At 43.3% G+C, this 22,445-nt stretch overlaps 1 protein-coding gene across 4 annotated transcripts in view; it reads left to right on the top strand.

Annotated features, from left to right (window-relative positions):
* LOC121280378 (E3 ubiquitin-protein ligase RNF123) overlaps positions 1-22,445 on the top strand; it is a 420,925-nt gene that overhangs the window by 48,166 nt on the left and 350,314 nt on the right. For all 4 annotated transcript variants that reach the window (XM_041192326.1, XM_041192324.1, XM_041192325.1 and 1 more), the window contains exons 7-11: positions 1,077-1,162; positions 3,746-3,832; positions 6,463-6,530; positions 10,363-10,488; positions 21,390-21,504. In XM_041192326.1, coding sequence (XP_041048260.1) covers positions 1,077-1,162; positions 3,746-3,832; positions 6,463-6,530; positions 10,363-10,488; positions 21,390-21,504 — 482 coding nt within the window. The remainder of the gene's footprint in view (positions 1-1,076; positions 1,163-3,745; positions 3,833-6,462; positions 6,531-10,362; positions 10,489-21,389; positions 21,505-22,445) is intronic.

Here is a 22,445-nt window from a genome sequence, read left to right as displayed (position 1 = left end):
CACATTAATTTGGGAGGGAGAATGGTGTCAGGAGTAAAAATAAAAATACCTGGAAAAACTCAGCAGGTCTGACAGCATCTGCGGAGAGGGATACAGTTGATGTTTCAAGTCCGTATGACCCTTCATCAGATGGTGTCAGGAGAGTCTGATTTGGGCAGGTGGTGGTATTGGGAATGTCTGATTCATCTTGGGTGGTGTGGGGGTATGATGTTGGTGTGTCTCATTAATCTGGGGGAGAGGATGGTGTTGGTAGTGTCTGACTAATCTGAGATGATGCAGAGTATCTCAATTTTATGGAAGGGAGCATGGTGCTGGGTGTGTCTGATTAATCTGCAGATAAGGATGTTGGGATGAATTCTGGTGTCAGGTACAGTAGTGTGATTATATTGCTGAACTAGAAATCCATAAAATGTGTTCAAATCCCACCCAGGTAGTTTGAACAAGTGAGTTCAGTTTAAAATAAAAAGAACACAACCTGGAAATAATCTGATATCAAAGTGACCACTACACTGTAGTTTGTTTCACTGTTTTCTGGCATATGTGCAACTCCAATCTAATATGTTTGATTCTTAACTGCCCTCTGAAGTGGCCTAGCAAGCCACTCAGTTGTATTGTTCTGCTACTAGTAGTTCAAGGAGAAGAGACCGCCACCACAGGGCAATGAGGGATGTGCAATAAATGGCCTTGCCTATTATGCCTGCATCCAGAGAATATTTTTTTTTTAAAGTCATGGAGCAATCAGTACAGGATGAAACGCTGGCTCAAATTGGCCATTCTGCCTGCCAATGAATCCAGAAGCTGTTGTTATACAGTTAAGTATGAAACATCTATCACAGCAAATAAAACAAGTCAATTTATTTCATTTTGTTGCCAATATTCCCTTTGCATATGATTTTGGATGATTCAATTTTTAAAGCCCTTCAGACATGTCATCTTATGTGTACAGTTTGAGATAATGATGGACATGTCTGAGCTGTTTGTGAGACCATTGTGAAATGATCTACACCATTTCTATCATGTATTGCTGTTGTGATGTTCAGCTCACTAACTAAACCTTATGTTATCTTTGACCACAGGAAAGTGGATGTATGAAGTTCTGATCTCTTCTCAGGGATTGATGCAGATTGGCTGGTGCACCCTGCACTGCAGGTTCAATCAGGAGGTGAGCCCATGTGCCCCTCACCCATGCATAGAGGGGCTGGCAAATATTTTGTTAAGTAGGAGATTTGCTAACTCAGCAACACTATTCATATATATTGTTCCTTTAATAAAATAAAACATCCCAAGGCATTTCATAGGAGCGTTATCAGACAAAAATTGATACTGAGCCACCTGAGGTATTGATACAAGTGACCAATAGCTTGGGCAAAGAGCTAAGTTTTAAGGAACACTTTTAAGGTAGGTGCAGAGGTTTAGGGAGTGAATTCCAGAGCATGGCTGCCAATTGTGGGGCAAGGGGAATCAGCAATGTGCAATTGGCAGAATTAGAAGAGAGCAGAGACCTTGGCAGGTTGTAGGGCTGGAGGAGGCTACAGAGGTAAAGAGAAATTTAAATTTAGGCATGAGAATTTTAAGTTTGAGGAATTGCTGGACTGGGAGTTAAAGTAGGTCAAGAAGCACAGCAAGGAAGACTGAATGGGACAACGTGCAATTTATGATATAGACAGAGGTTTGGATGAGCTGGTTTACTCATTAATTGTAATTAACTCAGTAGTGAGCTGAAGGAAGCTTGAAGGGTGTCCACCTCACTAGTTCATGTGAAGTGAACTGCTGCACTATTCACTGTTGTGGTCCACTTCCTATCCTTCACTTCCCTTAGTTGACAAATATTTCTACAGTCTCCCACAAACACTGCCACAAGTCACCTTGGTGTCACCTTGGCTTTACACCTTCTTTGAATGTAAAATTTCTTTTAATTCACCAAATCCTCAATGTTTACATTCACTTTTGAGTGCAAAATAGAGTAAATTGTGCTTATTCATATGGACAAACACCCTGGTTTAAAAGGGATTCGCTTCAGGTTGGGTGTGGGGGGGCAGTGGTAGTGACCACTTTAACCCATTTATATAGACATTTTTTTCTCAGGAAATGGAATGAGTGACTGTTTCACATACACTCTTGGGGGATTGCTGAGAGCTGTGAAATTTACTGTCGCACTTCTTTACAGGGATTATTGAGAGCTGGGTCTGACTAATTAATTCATGCACTGTTTCACAGGGATTATGGAGAACTGTGTCTGACTGTGATTAACTCTCACTTTCGCAGGGATTACGGACAGCTGTGTATGACTGTGATTAACTCACTGTTTTGCAGTGATTACAGAGAGCTGTGTATGACTCTGATTAACTCACTGTTTCACAGGGATTTTAGAGTTGAGTGCTGTGTATGACTGGTTAGCTCACGCATTGTTTCACAGGTATTACTGAGAACTATATCTGACTTTGATTAACTTGCATACTATTTCATAGGGATTACTGAGAGCTGTGATTAACTCTCATACTGTTTCACAGGGATTGCTGAGAGCTGTGTCTGACAGTGATTAACTCACGTACTGGCTCAGAGATTATGGAGACCTGTGTCTATGATTAACTCATACTGTTTCACAGGGATTATGGAGAGCTGTGTCTGACTGATTAACTCGAGCATTGGTTCACAGGGATTACTGAAAGCTGTGTCTGAGTGTGATTAACTAGCACTATTTCACAGGGTTTATGGAGAGTTGTGTCTGACTGTGATTAACTCACTGTTTCACAGGGATTTTAGAGTGCTGTGTATGACTGGTTAACTCACGCATTGTTTCACAGGTATTACTGAGAGCTATGTCTGACTTTGATTAACTCGCACACTATTTCATAGGGATTACTGAGAGCTGCGATTAACTCTCATACTGTTTCACAGGGATTGCTGAGAGCTTTGTCTGACAGTGATTAACTCACGTACTGGCTCAGAGATTATGGAGATCTGTGTCTGTGATTAACTCATACCGTTTCACAGGGATTATGGAGAGCTGTGTTTTACTGTGATTAACTCACTTTCACAGTGATTATGGAGATCTGTGTCTGGCTGTGATTAACTCACACTGTTACACAGGGATTATTGAAAGCTGTGTCTGGCTGTGATTAACTCACACTGTTTCACAGGGATTACTGAGAGCTGTCTGACAGTGATTAACTCACGCACTGTTTCACAGGTATTACTGAGAGCCATGTCTGACTGTGATTAATACACACACTCTTTCACAGGGATGGCTGAAAGCTGTGTCTGATTGTGAGTAGCACACTGTTTCACAGCGATTGCTTAGTGCTGTGTCTGATTGTGATTTGCTCTTGCAGTTTCATAGGATTTGTTGGCTGTTGTGTCTGATTAACTGTTAGGAGAAGGACATAATTTTCTTCACTATGGGAATTCCATGCTAGAGCCAGGGTATAATAGAGGAAAGGTAGGGAGCTTGGGGATGTGGCTGTAAACAGCAACTTAGTACAAATCCTGGAATCGATGAATGGTTTAGGAGCAGAAAGGTGAACAGCTGCATTTAAACACTTTTTATCTTTACTCCTCACAGAATTTCTTTATTACTGTAATATTCAGGTTGCATAATTGTTGCAGCTTGAATGTTAAGATTGTCCTAACCCAAGAATAATAGATGCCTAAGGCAGGTCTGTTTCCTATGAGATAAGACTTGCTGCTTCAGAGATTGCCAGATTTTTCAGTGCATTTTCCTGACACCTGTCTATCTGCTTAACAGGAGGGGGTTGGTGACACTTCAGATTCATATGCTTACGATGGAAATAGAGTGCGCAAGTGGAATGTCACCACCACTAACTATGGAAAAGTAAGTGACTTGTAGATTTACACAGTAATCTGAAGAACATGGTTCAGCGTGGGTCAGGACAGTGTTATTTCCAATTGAATCTGCGATTCCTTCATAATGTCATGAGGCTAATATGATCAGTAAAAATAATAACTCTTCTTGATGTTTTCAGCTGACTTTTCATTTTCAATTCACCCACGAGCCTTTATGAGGGGAGATAAGGTGTACAGTGTTACATGTTTGCATCTGTATGTTTGTTTGTGTCAGATTTTGTGAATCTAATCCTCCTCTTCATTTTATTGCATTGCAAAGCTGACCAGGCCAGGTCTTAAGATGAAGTGGGACAATGGATAAGGAGACTTGAACCAGAGGTTGCATATGTAATTCAGTCTCCATTTTAAAATGACACATTTTGTAATTATTTTTACATTTCCTTTATAAATACTTGTGCCCAAAATTATAATGAAAGCTGCCTATGTCAACTTGTTGCATTTTTACAGCTTTTCACTTTTGCAAATACCATCCACCTCTACCCTGTGTGAGCTCCAGAGATAAGGAACATTGGCATATTGCTTGGCTTCCGACATCTGATCCATCATGAGGACTGCTTTCTTTCACTAGCCAAATATTACCTGTCTATCTTTCTATCTCTTTATCTCTGCTGTTCAAATCTATTTTTGTACCTTTATTATCGAGACTTTAACACTCTCTCCACAAAGTATAGCTCATTCAAAATGCTCTGGTTGGCCACTCCATTGACTCATTGTGCCTAGGTGAATCATCTTTTAACATCCTTGTCGTTGTCTTTAAATTGTCTTGTGGGCTTTCTCTGTTTCACGCCCTTGTCATGTGCCCCTCTCTGCACCCTACACTGGTCTGAGATTAGCTGAATCCTTCTTGTTTATTTCCTTCATTCTACCGTTGGTGGTTGCTCATTCAGCCATTATCGCCTCTGCCATCTGTGACTCTTTCAGGATCGCTCCATTTTACCACTGACTTTTGAGCCTTAAGGCCCAGTTCTTCGTCTGTGCTTTTTTGTCTTCATCTTCCCCTTTTCTTCCCCTCCCAGTTCAATGTCCACTTCTGAAGTTTTTTTTGGAGAAAGGCATGTTGCTGCTGCCCATATTTACAGTGGGTTTTTAAGTGTGACAGCCAGAGCTCAGTGGGTGGCATTCTTGCCTCATGAGTCAAAAGATTGTGGGAGCTGTTGGTGGGAGCTTGCTGTGTGCAAATTGACTGTTATGTTGCCTACATGACAACACTTCAAAAGTACTTGTAGCTGTAAAGCGATTTTGGGCTCCTGAGTTCATGAAAGACTATATAAATGCATGCCTTTTTAAAAATTAATTTGGCTAACCACAAAAAGCAGAATGCGGTGGATGGCTGATTTTCAGAATGAAGGGAGGTGTACAGTAGTGTTCCCCAGGGGTTGGTGCTAGGACCATGCTATTTTTGATATATATTAACCACCTGGACTTGGGTAATACAGGGCATAATTTCAAAGTTTGCAGATGAAATAAATCTTGGAAATCATTATAAATCACTAGTTGGACCCCAGCTGGAGTATTGTGTTCAGACCTGAACACTTTAGGAAAGAGGCCAGGGCCTTAGTGAAGCTGCAGAAGAGATTTACTAGAATGGTGGCAAGTGGAGAGATTAAAGAAGCTGATATTGTTCCCTTTAGAGCAGAGAAGGTCAGGGAAGACTTTCTAGAGTGTAAAAAATTCTTGAGGGTTTCTAGTAGGAGGTCAGTAACCAGAGCACACAGATTTAAGATAGTTGACAAAAGAACTAGAGACAACATGAAGAAAATGTTTTTGCACAGCGACTTATGATGTGACATGCGCTGCCTGAAAGAGTGGTGGAAGCAGATTCAGTAAGAACTTTCAAAGGAAATTGGATGGATACTTGAAAGGGAATAAGTTGCTGGGCCATTGGCAGTTTTGCCTCTAAGACGCACGTGTGGACGCACAGCAATCTGGAAGGTAATGTGTAGGCCACTTGCAAGTTGCCCCGTTCAAAAGTGTGTGTCTGTGTGTGTGTGTGTCTGTGTGTGTGTGTCTCTGTGTGACATAACCTACACTGAGCTTTCTCTATGGCAAGTATATCCTTAGGTAAGGAGACCACAGCTGCACAAAATACTCCAGGTGTGGTCTCACCAAGGCCCTGTACAGCTGCAGTAATGCATCCTTGCTCCTGTACTCCAGCCTTCGCAAAATGAAGGCCAACATATCATTTGCCTCCTTAACTGCTTGCTTTCAGTGATTGGTGTACAAGGACACCCAGGTCCCTTTGTACATCAACATTTCCCAAAAATAATACTCTGCCATCTTGTTTTCCCTGTCAAAGTAGATAACTTTCCAATTATCCACATTATACTGCATCTGCCATGTATTTGCCCACTCACTCAACTTGTCTAAATCGACTTGAAGCCTTTTTGCACCCTTCTCGTCACTCTCATTCCCATCTAGTCCAGAAATAGTAACGATATCGGAGACAGAATAGACAGCAGCATGTTTTTCAACTTGCCACCTGCAATACCTAGGCAATTAACTTGTGTTGCAGCTGGACATCTAATCATGATTGTGCAGAAAGGAAAATTAATTTTCACTTTACAATGCATATTATGATTTAATCTTTTCGTCCCCTAGGCTTGGGCAGCTGGAGATATTGTCACTTGTGTGATAGACCTGGATGAAGGGAAAATTGCCTTCTGCCTGTGAGTACTGCTGACTTATTCTACATTCCCAGTGTTGAGTCTCTTGCAGGTGTGCTTGAAATGAAAAAAATTGGTGTATTGTATGAGATAAATATACATGAATTTTATAAATTAGGGAACTATGCAGATTGCCCTTGGCAGCACCCTGTCTATAATATGCTGCAAAATTAAACAGTAGAGAAAAAAACCTAATATTTACTGAAACTCTGGTTTCTAATCTAACATGCACCCGTCAATGATGTAATTCAGTTTCTTTGCTCTGGCGAAGGACTTGCCTGTTGGGAGCATTGCTGTTTACTGAGAGATGCTTCCCATGTGAATCAACAGAAGGAGTGAAAAGGCAGCCTTGGTCGGATTTCATTTGGGGCAATACAGAGACTGGCCCTTGTGCATTGGAGAATGACAGCTCCATAGGAAAGAGTAGCACATAAATATCACTGCCATGTTACACCAACCATTGGAAGTAATGGGCAAGTCACATGTGAATGTACATGCTCTTCCTAGTGAGGACCGTATCAGTGAAAATGACCATGATACTGTGAGCCTATCTGGTTCACCAATATCTTCAGGAAAGGTAACATTGTCTTGCTTACCTGGTCTGGCTTATGTGACTGAGCCCCATACAAAGGTAACTGAATTTTAATTAATTGCTCTCAGAAGTGGCCTTGTGAGCTACTCCGAGTAAGTAGGAACAGGCAATAAATACCAATGATGCCTACATCCCAAGAATTGATTTTAACTTTGGAGGTGCATGGAGCTGTGCTTCACCATGATTAACAGTACCAAGAATCATAGAACGCTTTATAGCGCAGATGGCTACAACATGGACATCAAGCCTGTGCCAGCTCTCTGCAAGAGAATTTAGCTAGTTCCACTCCTCCTCCCTTTCCCTGTAGCCCTGCAGTTTTTTTTCTCTTCCAGTGCTTATCCAATTCCTTTTTGAAAGCCACAATTGAATCTGCCTCCATCACCCTCAGCGGTGTATTGTAGATCTCAGTCACTCACAGCGTTAAAATGTTTGTCCTCACGTTACCTTTGGTTCTTTTGTCATCCACCATTAATCTGTGTCCTCTGTTTCTTGACTCTTGAACTGATGAGAGCAATTCCTCCCCACTCCATTTAGGCCCCTCATGATTTTGAACATCTCTATCAAATCTTTACTCAACCTTCTTGAAGGAGAACAACCCTAGCTCCTGTGTAACTGTCCCTTGTCCCTGGAATCATTCTCGTGAATCTTTCCTGCACCCTCTCTAAAGAGTTCACATCCTTCCTATAGTGTGGTGTCTAGAATTGGATACAATACTCCAGTTGAGGCCGGAGCAGTGTATTATACAGATCGTCATAACTTCCTTGCTGTTAAATGAGAGAAGAAAATTGGCAAAGGAAAGTTTCTCAGTCTTGGGATACCTGGGGAAAAGTCTCAAACTCTTAATTATTGAAGTGCTAATTGGCCAATAGGCGACTTTGCTAAACATAACATTGAAGAGGGAGTGCTCCTGTTGCGACTTTTTAAAAACCTAGTTGCTGGTTATTTTTCAGTTGTTTGTAACTTGGCCTGCATGGTTAAAATTTTTGATACACTCCACGCACATTGGTTAAAATAACATGTGGCACTAGCTGATGGCTAAGAAAGGTCTTGTGAGATACCTGAAGGAGGCTGGTGCCATCATTAGCGCATTAAGGAAAAAGTAAATAACCCAGACCTTCCAGAAACCCAGATAGTTGGAGATAGGCCTTACCCGCCAAGATACACCACAGGTCCTTTTGGAAGTCCCAACGCTGTGACTCTGGGAATTGTCCGGGAAGTTTCAACTTCTGTTAGGCAATTGCCCTGCTCTCCAGGTCCCTCTGAAAAGGCCTCCCAGCTCTGAATTAAGGAGTCGGAGATTTTGGATATTTCTGGCTTGCTTACCTGGATGGTTTTCCAGGAAATTTTAGACAGATTAAAACCTGCTCAACCACTTAAGCAATTACAGAACTGACGCCACTCACACTGAGACCCTGCGACTCTAGACTCCCCCACCTGACCCTCTGACTCCTCTCCCCCCACCTGACTCTCCGACACCCCCTGAAACCACCTCGCAGCCCCCCACCCTACCCTATGACTGCCCTCTGAGCCCCCCGACTCTCAGAGTCCCCACCCAACCCGACTGTCTGAATTCTCCCTTCACCTGACTGTCCGACTGCACCCCCCCGCCCCACCCCGCCATCCGACCGTTCAACTGCACCCCCAACCCCCTCAGCCAATCCGACCTTGCCTAATCTACCTCCTCTGTAGCTTTTCAAAGAAGCTTTGGGACATTTAAACTCTTGATTTACCAGACTATGACAGCTAGTGCTGTAAAAACAGGACTTCTGTGCAGTTTCCTTCTGCTGCTCCCTCTGAGGTTTCTTGCGCAGACTGAGTTTTGCAGGATCCTCCATTGGAAGACTCCTGAAAAATCAAAGGAAGGCAAGTGTGTAATTTTTTTGTCTGATCAGGGTCAGAAATAGAGGTTCCGATCTGGGCCAATGTTCTTAGGAAGAGTTGGAAAATGGAGGCGGGAAAAGTGTTTTTGGTGGATCAGCACTTAAGGAGGATCAGTGCATAATGAAATATTTTGAAGGTTGGTTGAATGGGCAGTAATTCATAACTAAGCCTTCTCATTCCATTGAGAGTGCCCTACATGTTGAACAGTAGTAAAAATGGAACATGTGTAAACACTCAGCAAGTCAGGCAGCAGCTGTGGAGAGAGGAAGGAAGGATAACATTTTTCTGACCTTTAGCTTTTTGTCAAACAATAATGCTGTCTGTTACATGACTAAATTGCTGGTATCATGCCGTTATTATAAAGACAGCTTATCCTCTGTGTACAACTCTGAGTAATTGCAGCCTTTCTGTGAGAAACTTTTCACACAGCTTCCATGTTTGGATTCTAATAACAAATGTGGAATTCTACAGCCGACTGCATGATCAGTGCATTCCAGTTAGATACCAATCTCGTGACAGCAGCTTGCCTTGGTACGGTAGATCGAAAGCTATTTTAAATGTGAATTTGTGAAATGCAGCATTTGGCATCCCTTCCCTCTGGACACGTCGAATGCTTTAAATAACTTCAGTGCCAGCTGCAGCCCTCTTGCCTGGAGTTTTTCTGGCTGTGTTAGTGTGGCTGGTGGTGATGTACTGTCCCTCTAGATGCAAAATTTAGATGAAAGCTATTTCCTCAGAGGTCACATCTATGTCATGTTCCACCAACTGCTGGGTGAAAACATCAACTCATGACTCCTTTCTGTTTTGATTTAAACAGCACTATGTAGCACAGAAGCTTCTTTGCCATCTGAAGCAATATAGATCAGAAAAAGAACTGCACTGTAAACATATGGCCAGCAGTCAGTTAATTTATCCTATGATAAACTGATCACATTAGTGGAGATGTACAACTCATGATCACTGCACTCATCTACTCTCTGGCTCGCCAAAGCAGGGAAAAGGACATTAATGTCTCAGTCCCTGCCCTTCTCCCTTACTTTCTCTCTCTCTGACCATCTCCTCAATCTCTAACCAGCCCTCTCACAGACGAACCAAAGTGTGAACAAATTCATTTGCTGCCTCACTTGCCTAGGTTCCCCTGGGGTGGAAATCTGGGATGCGATTGACCATTACATTGATTTTTACATTGGATTGAAGGTTTTGTACGCATAATCTTTTTGAAATATGGCATGTCTTTGACCAAATCCTCACTGCTATTGCATGAGTGATAGTTCAAAATAGTTGATAGAAACTATTATGAATTTGTAATGGTATCAGACTGAGAATGAATATTAACTGCCATATTGGGTCTTCCTTTTCCAGAAATGGAATGTCCTTGGGAATTGCTTTTGAAGACATCAGATTAGGCCCTGGAATAGCCTACTTCCCAGCAATCAGTCTGTCGTTCAAAGAATCAGTGGCGTTCAACTTTGGGAGCCGTCCAATCCGATATCCTTTTCAGTATGTGTATTGTGTTGTGAGGGTGTGGAGTAATTGTCATCTGCCTATGGCACAGAACTGTTGGCCAAAAGCTCCATCTGCAGCTCCTTTGTGTTATTGTTTGCTCTCTGCCGATGCATTTATTTGTATGTGTGGTAGTTATGACCCCAGCTGCTGTTACTACTGGACAAACCAGATCCCAGGGTGGAACCCGGCTTGATAGATCCTAATTCATTCTTTGTTTAAAAACGTGGAGGGTGGCTACTGAACAGATTCACAGGAGCCAGCTGATGAACTTTTAACAAAAGAATAAAACATTTATTAAACAGGAAAAGATGAGCTTTGTTACTCACCCACAAATATACCTTCACAGATATATACAGATTTGTAAGGATGACGCAAGTTACAAAAGCTATCTTCATGTTCACAGTAAGTATACAGCCCATGTAAACCAATAGGTGGCCTATGGTCAGACACACCACACTCTGAAACCAAGTGACAGATGCTACCCCAAACAGATGCTATAGATCTCCCATCAACTACCCCCAGATGCTACCCCAAACAGATGCTATAGATCTCCCATCAACCCCCCCCAGATGCATGTCACACTGTAAGCCAACCAGTCTTACCGAACCCCATCTTTCACATGAGTGTTTCCAATCTCCACTCTCAAAGAACCTGCTTTGGAAATCTTTTCCCACCGACGCTTTCTCTCGGATGCCTTCCAGAAGGGTCCACCTCCAGGGTTTCAAACTCTCCTTCCGATGTTCCTCTCCCCTGGATTGCCATGTGCATTGAAGCTTTGTCTCTCACGCACTCTTTCTCCGCTACTCAGCCATGTCAATGGAACACCGCTGCTTTCCATGCCCAAAGTATGGAGTCCACCAACTTTTGGCTCTCTCTTTGGATCTTCTGGCTTCTCGTGAGCGCACTTTGCCTTGGGTCTGCTTCCTGCAGCTTTCTCTCTCTAAATTTGGAGCCTTCCTCTCTGCTCCTTGCTTTCACTTCCACTAAAGAGGATCTTGTTCCAGGTTCCTGCCCTTGTCATCTGACTTAACTTAAAGGTTTTCTTGGGACTTTTCTCTTTTTCCTTTAGGACCTGGTCCTTGGTACCTCCCTTGAAATCTAGAACTCACTCGACATTCACTGTTACTTTAACTTTAGAGCAACTCATCTAAGACGCTTAGATTCATTTTCCTCAGCAATCTGCTAGTATGTCCAGCTAGAGAGAAACGTACGCTGCTTCCTTCATCTTCGAGTGTAACCACCAACTGAACTCAAAAATTGCTGTTCTGTTTCTCCTGTGTCTGTGAGCCCCCTGTTGCCAGGCAACAGCCCAGTTTTCTACTTTGAGTCATAAAACCTCATTAGAAATGCAGTTAAACATACAAACCCACAGATTTGCAGGGAACTTTTAAAATGAAACTAAAACTCAAGATACCCCCCTTTCTTAACACACACTCCTGTATAATACTGAAGGAAAGCTGGAAGGTAGGAGGTGCTGGCTTCTGGATAAGACGTTAAGCTAAGGCCCTGTGTGCCGCCTCAGGTGGATGTAAAAGGTCCCATGGCACTGTTTTAAGAAGAGCTGGGGAGTTCTATTCGGTATCCTAGTCAATACCGATTCCTCAGTCAGCATTGCAAGACAGACTATCTGGTCATTGTCACATTTCTGTTTGTGGGACCTTGCTTTGTGCACAGATTGGCTGCCACGATTTCTACATTACAACAGTGACAACCACTTTGGGACGTCCTGAGGTCATGAAAGGCATTGTATAAAAGCAACTTTTTTTTCTCATGTTGACATCCCACTTACCTAAGCCGTTCTGTGCCATTAATTTTAATTTGCAGGAGCATGTGCGGTTGGGAGTTGTGGGTTAGGGAGAGGGGTTAAAAATGATGAAATTGACTTGTGTCAGGAAGCTGGTTCCAAACTGTTGACTTATGCATTTAACTGCAGCAAGTTAAGCAGTGTGCAAGCAACCCATTTGGGAGAGGTTGATTGCCATTTTAATATATTACTCGCTCAATTGCAGTGATATTAGCATAGCTTTTGCAATTTAACAGTGGGTGCACAGGCTTCTGGGACTCCCTGGAACTTGCCAGTGAAAGCAAGACAGGAGCACAGTGGCAATTGAAGCTGCTGAAGATATGACAGGGAAAAATGCCAATAAGTTCTTGCCTGAGGGCAAGCAACTTGGATCTCAAACCAGTGTCCTCAACATAAATAAGGGTGATTACAGAAGTATGAAGAAAGATTTGTCTAAAGTGGGCTGGGAAAATAGACTAAGTGAAAGGTCAGTGGATGACATTTAAGCAGATATTTCATAACGCTCTGCAAAAATTTATCCCAGTCAAAAAGAAGGACTCGATGAGAAGGATGAACCACCTGTGATTAACAAAAGCGGTCAAGGAGAGTATCCAATCAAAAACTAAGGTATACAAAGCGGTGAAAACTAGTGGTAGGCCAGAGGCTTGGGAATTTTTTAGGAACCAGCAGTGGATGACTAAAAAGCTAATAGAGGGAGAAAATTGATTATGAAAGTAAATTGGCAAGGAATATAAAAGCAAACAGCGCTTCTACAGATATATAAAAAGAGAGTAGTTAAAGTGAGCATGGGACCCTGTTCAAGAAGGGAGGGAGACAAAAAGCATGAAACTATAGGCCACTCAGCCTAGCATTTGTTGTTGGGAAAATGCTAGAGTCCATTATTAAGGAAGAAATAGCAGGACATTTAGAAAAGCTTAACACAATCAAACAGAGTCAATATGGTTTTGTGAAAGGGAAATCATGTTTGACAAATTTGCTAGATTTCTTTGAGGATATAACAAGCAGAATTGATAAAGGGGAACTGGTAGATGTAGTGTATTTGGATTTCCAGAAGACATTCAATAAGGTGCCACATAAAAGGTTATTGCACAAGATAAGAGCTCACGGTTTTAGGGGTAATGTATTAGCATGGATTGATTAACTCACAGAAGACAGAGTTGGGGTTAATTAATCTTTTTCAGGTTGGAAAGATGTAACTAGTGGAGTGCCACAAGGATCAATCCTAGGGCCTCAATTACTTACTATCTATATTAATGACTTGGAGGAGGGGGGAAGTGTAATGTATCTCAGTTTGCTGACGATACAAAAATAGGAGGGACGGCATAAGGAATCTGCTAGACAGGTTGAGTGAGTGGGCAAAAACTTGGCAGTGGAGTTTAATGTAGGAAGGTGTGAGGTCATGCACTTTGGTAGGAAAAATCATAAGACAGGCTTTATTTAAATGGAGAGAGACTCCAAGAAAGTGCAGCACAGAGGGATCTGGGTGTTCTTATGCATGAAATACAAAACGTTAGCATGAAGGTGCAGCAAGTAATTAAGAAGGCAAATGGAATTTTTGCCTGTATTGCTAGGGGGTTGGAGTTTAAAAATAGGGAAGTCTTGTTACAACTGTGCAGGTTGTTGGTGAGGCCGCACCTGGTGTACTGCATACAGTTTTGACCCCTGTGTTTAAGAAAAGCTTTGCTGGCATTGGAGGCAGTTCAAAAGAGATTCACTAGGCTGATTCCTGGGATGAAAGGGTTGACTTATCAAGAATGGCTAAACATGTTAGGCCTTTATTCATTAGAGTTTAGAAGAATGAGGGGTGACCTTATTGAAATGTACAAGATTCTGAGGGGGCTTGACAGGGTAGATGTTGAGAAAATGTTCCCACTAGTGGGGGAATCTAGAACTAGGGGACATAGTTACAGACTAAGGAGGCGCTCATTTAAAACTGAGATCACAGAATCTCACAGTGCAGAAGAGGCTCTTCGGCCCATTGAGTCTGCACCGACACATGAGAACACCTACCTACCTAATCCCATTTACCAGCACTTGGCCCATAGTCTTGAATGTTACTCAGGTACTTTTTAAAGGATGTGAGGCAACCCGTCTCCACCACCCTCCCAGGCAGCGCATTCCAGACCGTCACCACCCTCTGGGTATAAAAGCTTTTCCTCACATCCCCCCTAAACCTCCTGCCCCTCACCTTGAACTTGTGTCCACTCGTGACTGATCCTTCAACTGCCCCCTATCCACCCTGTCCACGCCCCTCCATAATCTTGTACAGATGCAAAGGAATTTCTTTCAGAGGGTAGTGAATGTGTGGAATTCTCTACCCCAGAGAGTTGTGGAGGCTAGATCACTGAAAATATTTAAAGAGGAGGTAGATAGATTTTTGAAATATCAGGGAGTTGAGAGCTGTGAGGGGATGGCACGAAAGAGGAGTTGAGGTTGGGGGCAGATCAGCCATGATCATATTGAATGGTGGGGCATGCTTGAGGGGCTGAAAGGCCTACTCCTAGTTCTTATGTTCTTATGATTGTGTGAAAGGCTTTGATCACAGTACTGGAATTGTTACTTTCATAACTTTGGAGGATTATATGTCTTATCTCAGCTCAAAGTGGAGATCAGTTTGATCAGCATGAGTGCCATTTGGGCTGTTTAACTGTGGACCTCAGGTGAGGGTTAAGGTGACCAGTATGAATAGCAGCAGCATCGATCTGATCTAGATAGACCTGCCTCTCCAGAGGAGATGGGGAACGAGCAGAGAGCTGTAGCCCACAGGAGGCACATGCAGCACAGGTTTATAGGCAGAGGATAAAATTCCTTGACATATCTGAATAACAGTGTCTCAGAAGGTTCGGGGGGATCTCATAAGATGGTGACAGACATTTGCAGCTTCTGGAACAAGCCATGCTGACAAAATCACCAACAACCCGAATTTTCTTGCCTCTGGATCCAACCAGGCCTCTGCCAGAGACATTTGCAGGATCTTGCAGTTGGTGGCCCAGAAATGCATAAGGTTTGTTTAGCAGGACAAACAATTATCTCAGTTTTGCCGTTGATGATGCCAGTCAGTGAGTGGCCACTTGGGTTTGTGGCTCTGGCTGGCTTCTCGCAGGTGTACAATGGCATCAGTTGCACACAAGGCAGTTAAGCCACCCCAAGATCAGCCAGGAGTGTTCATCATCCACAAGGACTTCCACTCCCATGAATGTGCAGCTGGTGTGCAACCACAGAAATCTTTATGTAGGAGTGAGAGAGATTTCAGGCTGCTGCCATCTTGCTTTCATCCTTTGGCAGACCACCCTCCCTGATTTGTGTGCACCTGAAAGCATGCTTACTGGCTGGCTGCTTGGAAACGAGGGATGCCCACTGAAAGCATCTCTGATAACACCTGTGTAGAACCAAACCAATAAGCCCAGGAATGAAAGTCATGTAAGAGCCAGATATGTAATTGAACATGCCAGTGACATTGCTGAAGTTGTGCTTTGGGACCCGGACAGATGTGGAGATGCCCTTCAGCATACATTGGCCAGGGACTCCAGAATGGCAGTGCTGACTTTTTTCGTTGATCCATTCATGGGAAGTGGATGGCTTCCTAATTGTTTTCAAAGGTGGTGGTGAGCCACTTCCTTGAATGCTGCAGTGCGGTTTGGTATGGAGAACCAGGATTTTGACCCAGCAGCAATGAAGGAATGTCAATATATTTCTGAGTCAAGATGGCATGTGACTTGGAGGCGGCGGTACTTGTCCTTTGCAGAGACTGCAGGTTTGGAAAGTGCTTCGAAGAAGCCTCAGAAACGTCGCAGTGAACCTTGTAAATGTCACACACTGCAGTCATGGTTGCCAGTGGTGGAGGTAATGCAAGTTTAACTTAGTGGATGGCGTGCCAATCAAGAGGATACTTTGTCCTGAGTGGTGTTGAGCTTCTTGAATGTTGGAGCTGCAAGGCAAGTGGAAGGTATTCCACAACTCTCCTGACTTGTGCCATGTAGATGGTGGATAGGCTTTGGAGAGTCAGGACGTGAGTTACTCACTGCAGAATTTCCAGGCTCTGACCTTCTCTTGTAGCCACAGTATTTTATGAGTTAAGTTTCTGGTCAATCATAAGCTTCAGGATGTTGATGGTAGGGGATTCAGTGATGGCAGTGCTGTTGAATGGCAAGGGGAGATGGTTAGATTCTATTCTGTTAGGGATGGTCATTGCCTGTGACCCTTAAGTGGCAAGTAACATATGTACCAAACAACTGCTCAAGTCTGAATTTTGTCTAGGTCTTGTTGCAGGTGGTCACTGACTGCTTCATCAACTGAGAAATTGTGAATGATGCTGACACAGTGCAATCATCAGCAAACATCCTACTCCTGACCTTATGATAGACGGTAAGGTCATTGATGAAGCAGTTGAAGATGGTTGAGTCAGGACACTACCCTGCGGTCATACGCTGAGATGATTGTCCAGCAACAATCACAATCATCTTCCTTTGTGCTAGGTATGACTCCAATCAGCGGAGATTCCACCCCCCCCACCCCCCCCCCCCCCCCCCCCCCCAATTCCCATCAACTATATTTTTCTGCATGACTCCTTGATGCCACACTCGGTCAAATGCTGCCTTGGTGTCATGGGTAATCACTCTCACTTTGTGTGGAATTCAGTTCCTTTGTCCATGTTTAGACTGAGGCTGTAATGAGGTCTGGAGCTGAGTGGTCCAAACTGAGCATCGGTGGGCAGGTTATTGATGAGTAATTGCTGCATGCTAGCACTGTCGACAACACATTCCATCAGATTGCTGATGATTGGGAGTAAACTGAGGTGGCGATAATTGTCTGGATTGGCCATACCTGGGCAATTTTCCATATTGTCGGGAGATACCAGTGTTTTTGTTGTACTAGAACAGCTTGATTAGGGGTTTGACTAGTGTTGGAGCATAGTTCTTCAGCACTACAGCTGATATTGTCAGGGCCCATCCATAGCCTTTGCTATATCCAGTGTCTTCAACCATTTCTTGCTAAAATGAATGGAATTGGTTGAAGATTGATATGTGATGAGGTGGACCACTCCTCTTATTCACAGATCCTACTCCATGATCTGTTCAATTGTCCACCACTATCCACGACTGGGTGTGGCAGGGATGCAGAGTTTTGATCTAATAGTTTGTTGCAGGATTGCTTAGCTCTGCCTAAGTGCATTGCCTCACTTAGTGTGAATGTATTTCTGTGTGGCAGCTTCATCAGGTCAACACCTCATTTTTAGCCATACTTGGTGCTGCTGTTGCCATGCTTCTCTAAATTGCTCATTGAATAAGTGTTGACCATCTGGATTGATGGTAATAAAGTCAAGGATATGCCAGGACATGAGGTTAGATTGTGATGGAATACAATTCTGCAGCTGCTCATGGCCTGCAATGCCCCATGGATGCCTTTTTTTAGCTACTAAATCTGTTCTGAATCTATCTTATGTAACACATGTATGGTGCTACCACATAAGTAAGTTTCCTCAGGGTGAAAGCAAGAGTTCATCTCCACAAGGGCTATGCAGTGACCACACCTACCGACATTATTATGGACAGATGCATCAGTGCTAGGTAGATTGGTGAGATGTGGTTAAGTGCTATGATCTGCACAGCAGTGAGGTTTGGACCTGCAGGAGGAACAAGGCGTAGAGCTCAAAGCCTGTTTGGACTGGAATGTGGCAAGACACCAGCAATGACACATACTGCTGAACAGGATGCACTCATTATTGTAAGGCTCACTTAGGTTCCATCGGTTCACCCATCTGACACTCCTTCACCCCACCCCGCTGCCTTATTCCCAAGTACACAGTGGTTATACAAACAACCATTGATGCAACCTTTGAGCGTGTGCGCTACATTTTTTCACTTTCTTGTGTTTTTCTTCCTACTTCAGAATCCATCAAGTTTCACGCTTGCAGTGTCCCTTTAAATACTGCAGTTCAACAAATGCTAGCTTTGCCAATGTCTCCCACTTCCCATGAAAGAATTTTTTAAAATATCGGCCTGTGGGTCATCATCGTGCTCACTTGAGCTAATTGTTGGGGAAAACCGGAGGTTAATGCAGTGGCTGTGGTTAAAAAGCCATAGACAGATCTGCGTGCGCACATACACACATGCAGCATGATGGCGACTTAAAATCAAGCCCTAAAAGTCACCAAATGCTTAACTGATAGATTCTGTGTCCCTTACAAGTTTTCCCTGTTCAGCTCGGCTTACCCTACTGGGTTTGCAAGGTTTTTTTTAATTCATTCATGGGATATGGGTGTTGCATTTATTGCCCATCCCTAATTGCCTTTGAGAAGGTGGTGGTAAGCTGCTGCCTTGAACCGCTGCAGTCCATGTGGCATAGGTACACTCAGCGCTGTTAGGAAGGGAGTTCCAGGATCTTGACTCAGTGCCAGTGAAGGAGCGGCGATATATTTCAAAGTCAGGATGGTGAGTGGCTTGGAGGGGAGCTTCCAGGCGATGATGTTCCCATGTGTCTACTGCACTTGTCCTTCTAGATGGTAGTGGTCATGGGTTTAGGAGGTGCTGTCTGAGGAAGCTTGATGATTTCTTGATTTGCATCTTGTAGTCTCATGCCACTGGTGGAGGGAGTGAATGTTTATGGATGTGGTGCCAGTCAAGCGGGCTGCTTTGTTCTGGATGGTGTCAAGCTTTTTTCTTGAGTGTTGTGGGAGCTGCACTCATCCAGGCAAGTCAAGAGTATTCCATCAAACTTCTGACTTGTACCTTTGTAGATGGTGGACAAGCTTTGGAGAGCCAGGAGGTGAGTTACTTACTGCAGGATTCCTAGTCTCTGACCTGTTCTTGTAGCCACAGTATTTATATGGCTAGTCCAGTTCATTGTCTATGCTAGTCCATTCTGGCCAATGGTAACCCCCAGGATGTTGATAGTGGGGAGGTGCAGCGATGGTAATGCCATTGAATGTAAAGAGGCGATAGTTGGATCCTCTTTTAGAACCATAGAGCCTTAGAAAAGTTACAGTGCAGAAAAAGGCCAATTCAGGCCATCGTGTCTACACCAGCTAAAAAAGAAAAACATTAAAAAAAACTAGCTGCCCATTTTAACCCACCTCCTAGCTCCTGGTCCCTAGCCTTGCAGGTTACAGCACCTTAGGTGCAGACCCAGGTGCCTTTTAATTGAGTTGAGGGATCTGCCTCCACCACCAAACCAGGCAGTGAATTCCAAACACCCAACACCCTCTCAGTGAAAAGTTTTTCCTCATGTCTCCTCTAATCCTTCCTCCAATCACCTTAAATCTGTACATCCCCTCTTATTGGAGATGGTCATTGCCTGGCACATTTGTGCCTGTGTGGCACAAATGTTACTTACCACTTGTCAGCCCAAGCCTGGATATTCAGGTTTTGCTGCATTTGGACATGGACTGCTTCAATATCTGAGAAGTCGCAAATGGTGTTGAATCTTGCACAATCATCAGCAATGTTATGGCACAACCACTGGTAAATTTCCCAAAGAGAAAATTGAAACAACTGGCGCAACTTGTTTTGCAATTTGTATAAATTTCGAGATGCATGCCTTGAATTCAGCAGTAATAATACCACATCTTATAGGTTTTTACAAAACTAGATTAAACATTTATTAATATAAATGATTTTAAACACATACATAGATCTACAAATTACTACTATGAAAACTTCTAAATCCCCTACTTAATCTTACTCCCAGTTACACTTCCGTTAAGGCAACAGTAAGACACACAGATTTTAAAAGACCCAGGCAAGGTGAGTTTTCTTCAGATCTTTGAAAGCAGCAGCTTGAGGTGTAGATGCTGAAGGCTTTTCACACATGTTAGACTTAAAAATGTCTACCCTTACACACAGCCTTTATACATACTTTCCCCTTTGAATGCAAATTCCCATTATTCTACTGTGTCTTTGGACTTACCTTTCTGATAATAAAAATACCTCATAGTACTAAGTTTTACCAGTAATCTTTGGGAAAAATAAACACACTGTTTCTAAACTTCACCTGACTAGATGACACATTTCACCCGTCCTTTGAAAACAATCTGGTCTGGTTTATTTAAAAATGCAAATGTCCTTTTACACCTTACATTCTAAACTTCCCCCATGTTTACATCAGAGCCTTCAGACCAGCTGCCTTTAATCCAATTAAGTCTCTCACGCACACACAGACACAGATACCACTATTTTGCAATAAATTCCAATAACGTTGAGAATTATTATATCTTCCTGAGAAGCAAACATCCCCACTTCTGACCTTATGTAAGGAAGGTCATTGATGAAACAGCTGATGATGGTTGGGCCTAGGACAGTACCCTGAGGAACTCCTGCAGTGATGTCATGGAACTGAGATGATTGACCTCCAACAACCTTAGCCATCTTCCTTTGCGCTGGTTGGAGACATGCCTAGCAGAGAGTTTTCCCCAAGATTCCTGTTGACTCCAGTGTTGCTAGGGCTTCTTGATGCCTCACTTGGTCAAATGCTGCCTTGATGTCACTCTCACCTCACCTCGCATCTGAAGCACAGTTGGAAGAACTATAACCTCCAGTGACAAGTCTATCCCTCCAGGTTCCATCAATGAGCCAAGCTGGCTGGTCAATCCTCAATGGTGCCATGGAGTACTGTCGATCTACTTGGCTCATGTATTGCATTACCAAATTTTTTATGGAGGATTAGTCCCCAGCTTCCATTGTCAAATGTAGCATCTGGGCCAACTAGAGACCCTACTTACCCCTTCCACCCTTACCCCTGTAAAGGGGAGGATCAGTTGAGGAAGGAGGAGGAGGAAGGTAAGAGACTACTGGTGCAATGAATTATCTTTTGACATAGCTGAAAGGGGCACTCAAATCAGTGCATCTTCGAAGTCGGTCACAGACCACCGTTTCCTGCTGTCTTTGTCAGTGTAACGTTCCAGGTATATTGCCATAGGTGCATCAAATTGACATTTATGATGTTTATATGCAGACAGCAATTCTGCCATCACTTGTGTATCCGTTAACTGCCAGCTACCTGCTCTTTGCCAAAGCTCTGTCACTATTGTTTCAATAAATGATTGACCTAGGAAGGAACTTGTTTTCTTTTAACTTTTCCGCACATACCCAGTGGAAGGCTATCGCCCCATGCAGGACCCACCAGAGGCAGATTTGGTGAAAGCACACAAACTCCTAGGATATCTGAAAAATGTGATCACTACTAGTATGGACACCCAGGTATGGAGTTAAGTTTGTCCCCGTCAATGATATTTTGTTTTGTTACTGCCTTGGTTATTCATGTCTGGGAGTTTTGAAAGACAAGAGGGGCTTGGGTTGCGAATGGACGTTATTCTGAAACTTGTGGGCTAGTGCACTGAAATTGACTTAACAACTTGCGCCAGTGTGCGAGTATCGTATTCCTTAATGGAATATTTGATCAATCTACCTGCTCTAAGCCTTTGGTGAAACTGTTAAGCAGAGCAAAAGGGCATTTGGTTCATTTCTCAACCTGTGCTGAGTTAGCAGATCTCTGATACTCTGGTAGAGTGGTTACAATTGGCCACAAGGCCTGAACTGTTGAAGGGAAAATGTGAATGACAGTTGTGCGTGATGATGGAATCAGGTGTGGCTGTAATATCCTATCGAGCGCTCAATAACCTGATATTTCTACGTTCATGTGAAGAATGGCCACTGGGGCAACATCTTGGAATTGCTTCCAGGACTTTAGGAAAGGGGAGAGAAACAGAGCACTATACTCTCATGTTCCCCAGGAAAAAAATTACCCCCACTTTGAGTCTCAAATGCCCACTCCAGCTCAACACACTTCCTTTTCTGGCTCACCTGTAGTTTTTGAGGGTCTCATTTCTAGCAAGTCCTCGACAGCCACTGGCCATCATCATTTGTCTTGAAACAATAGCCACCCCTGCATTCTCAGTTATTTGGCCTCTTCTCTATGCCCGTACACCACCTCTATTCCAGGATCATCCTGAACAGTAAGAGCAAACTTGCCACCTAACTCTGTACCCTTTTTGAGCCCCTTCCAATTTGGTTTCTGACGCTCAGACTTCCACATTCTCTCCGCTCTTTGGGTATAGAAATTTCTTTTGAATTCCCTATTTGCTTTCTTGATTAGCATCTTATGTTGATGGCCTCTGGTTTTGCTCTTCCCCACAATTAGA

Source organism: Carcharodon carcharias, chromosome 7 (assembly GCF_017639515.1).
Source record: "Carcharodon carcharias isolate sCarCar2 chromosome 7, sCarCar2.pri, whole genome shotgun sequence".
NCBI classification, from domain to species: Eukaryota; Metazoa; Chordata; class Chondrichthyes; order Lamniformes; family Lamnidae; genus Carcharodon; species Carcharodon carcharias.
This window is presented reverse-complemented; position numbering and strand designations above follow the sequence as displayed.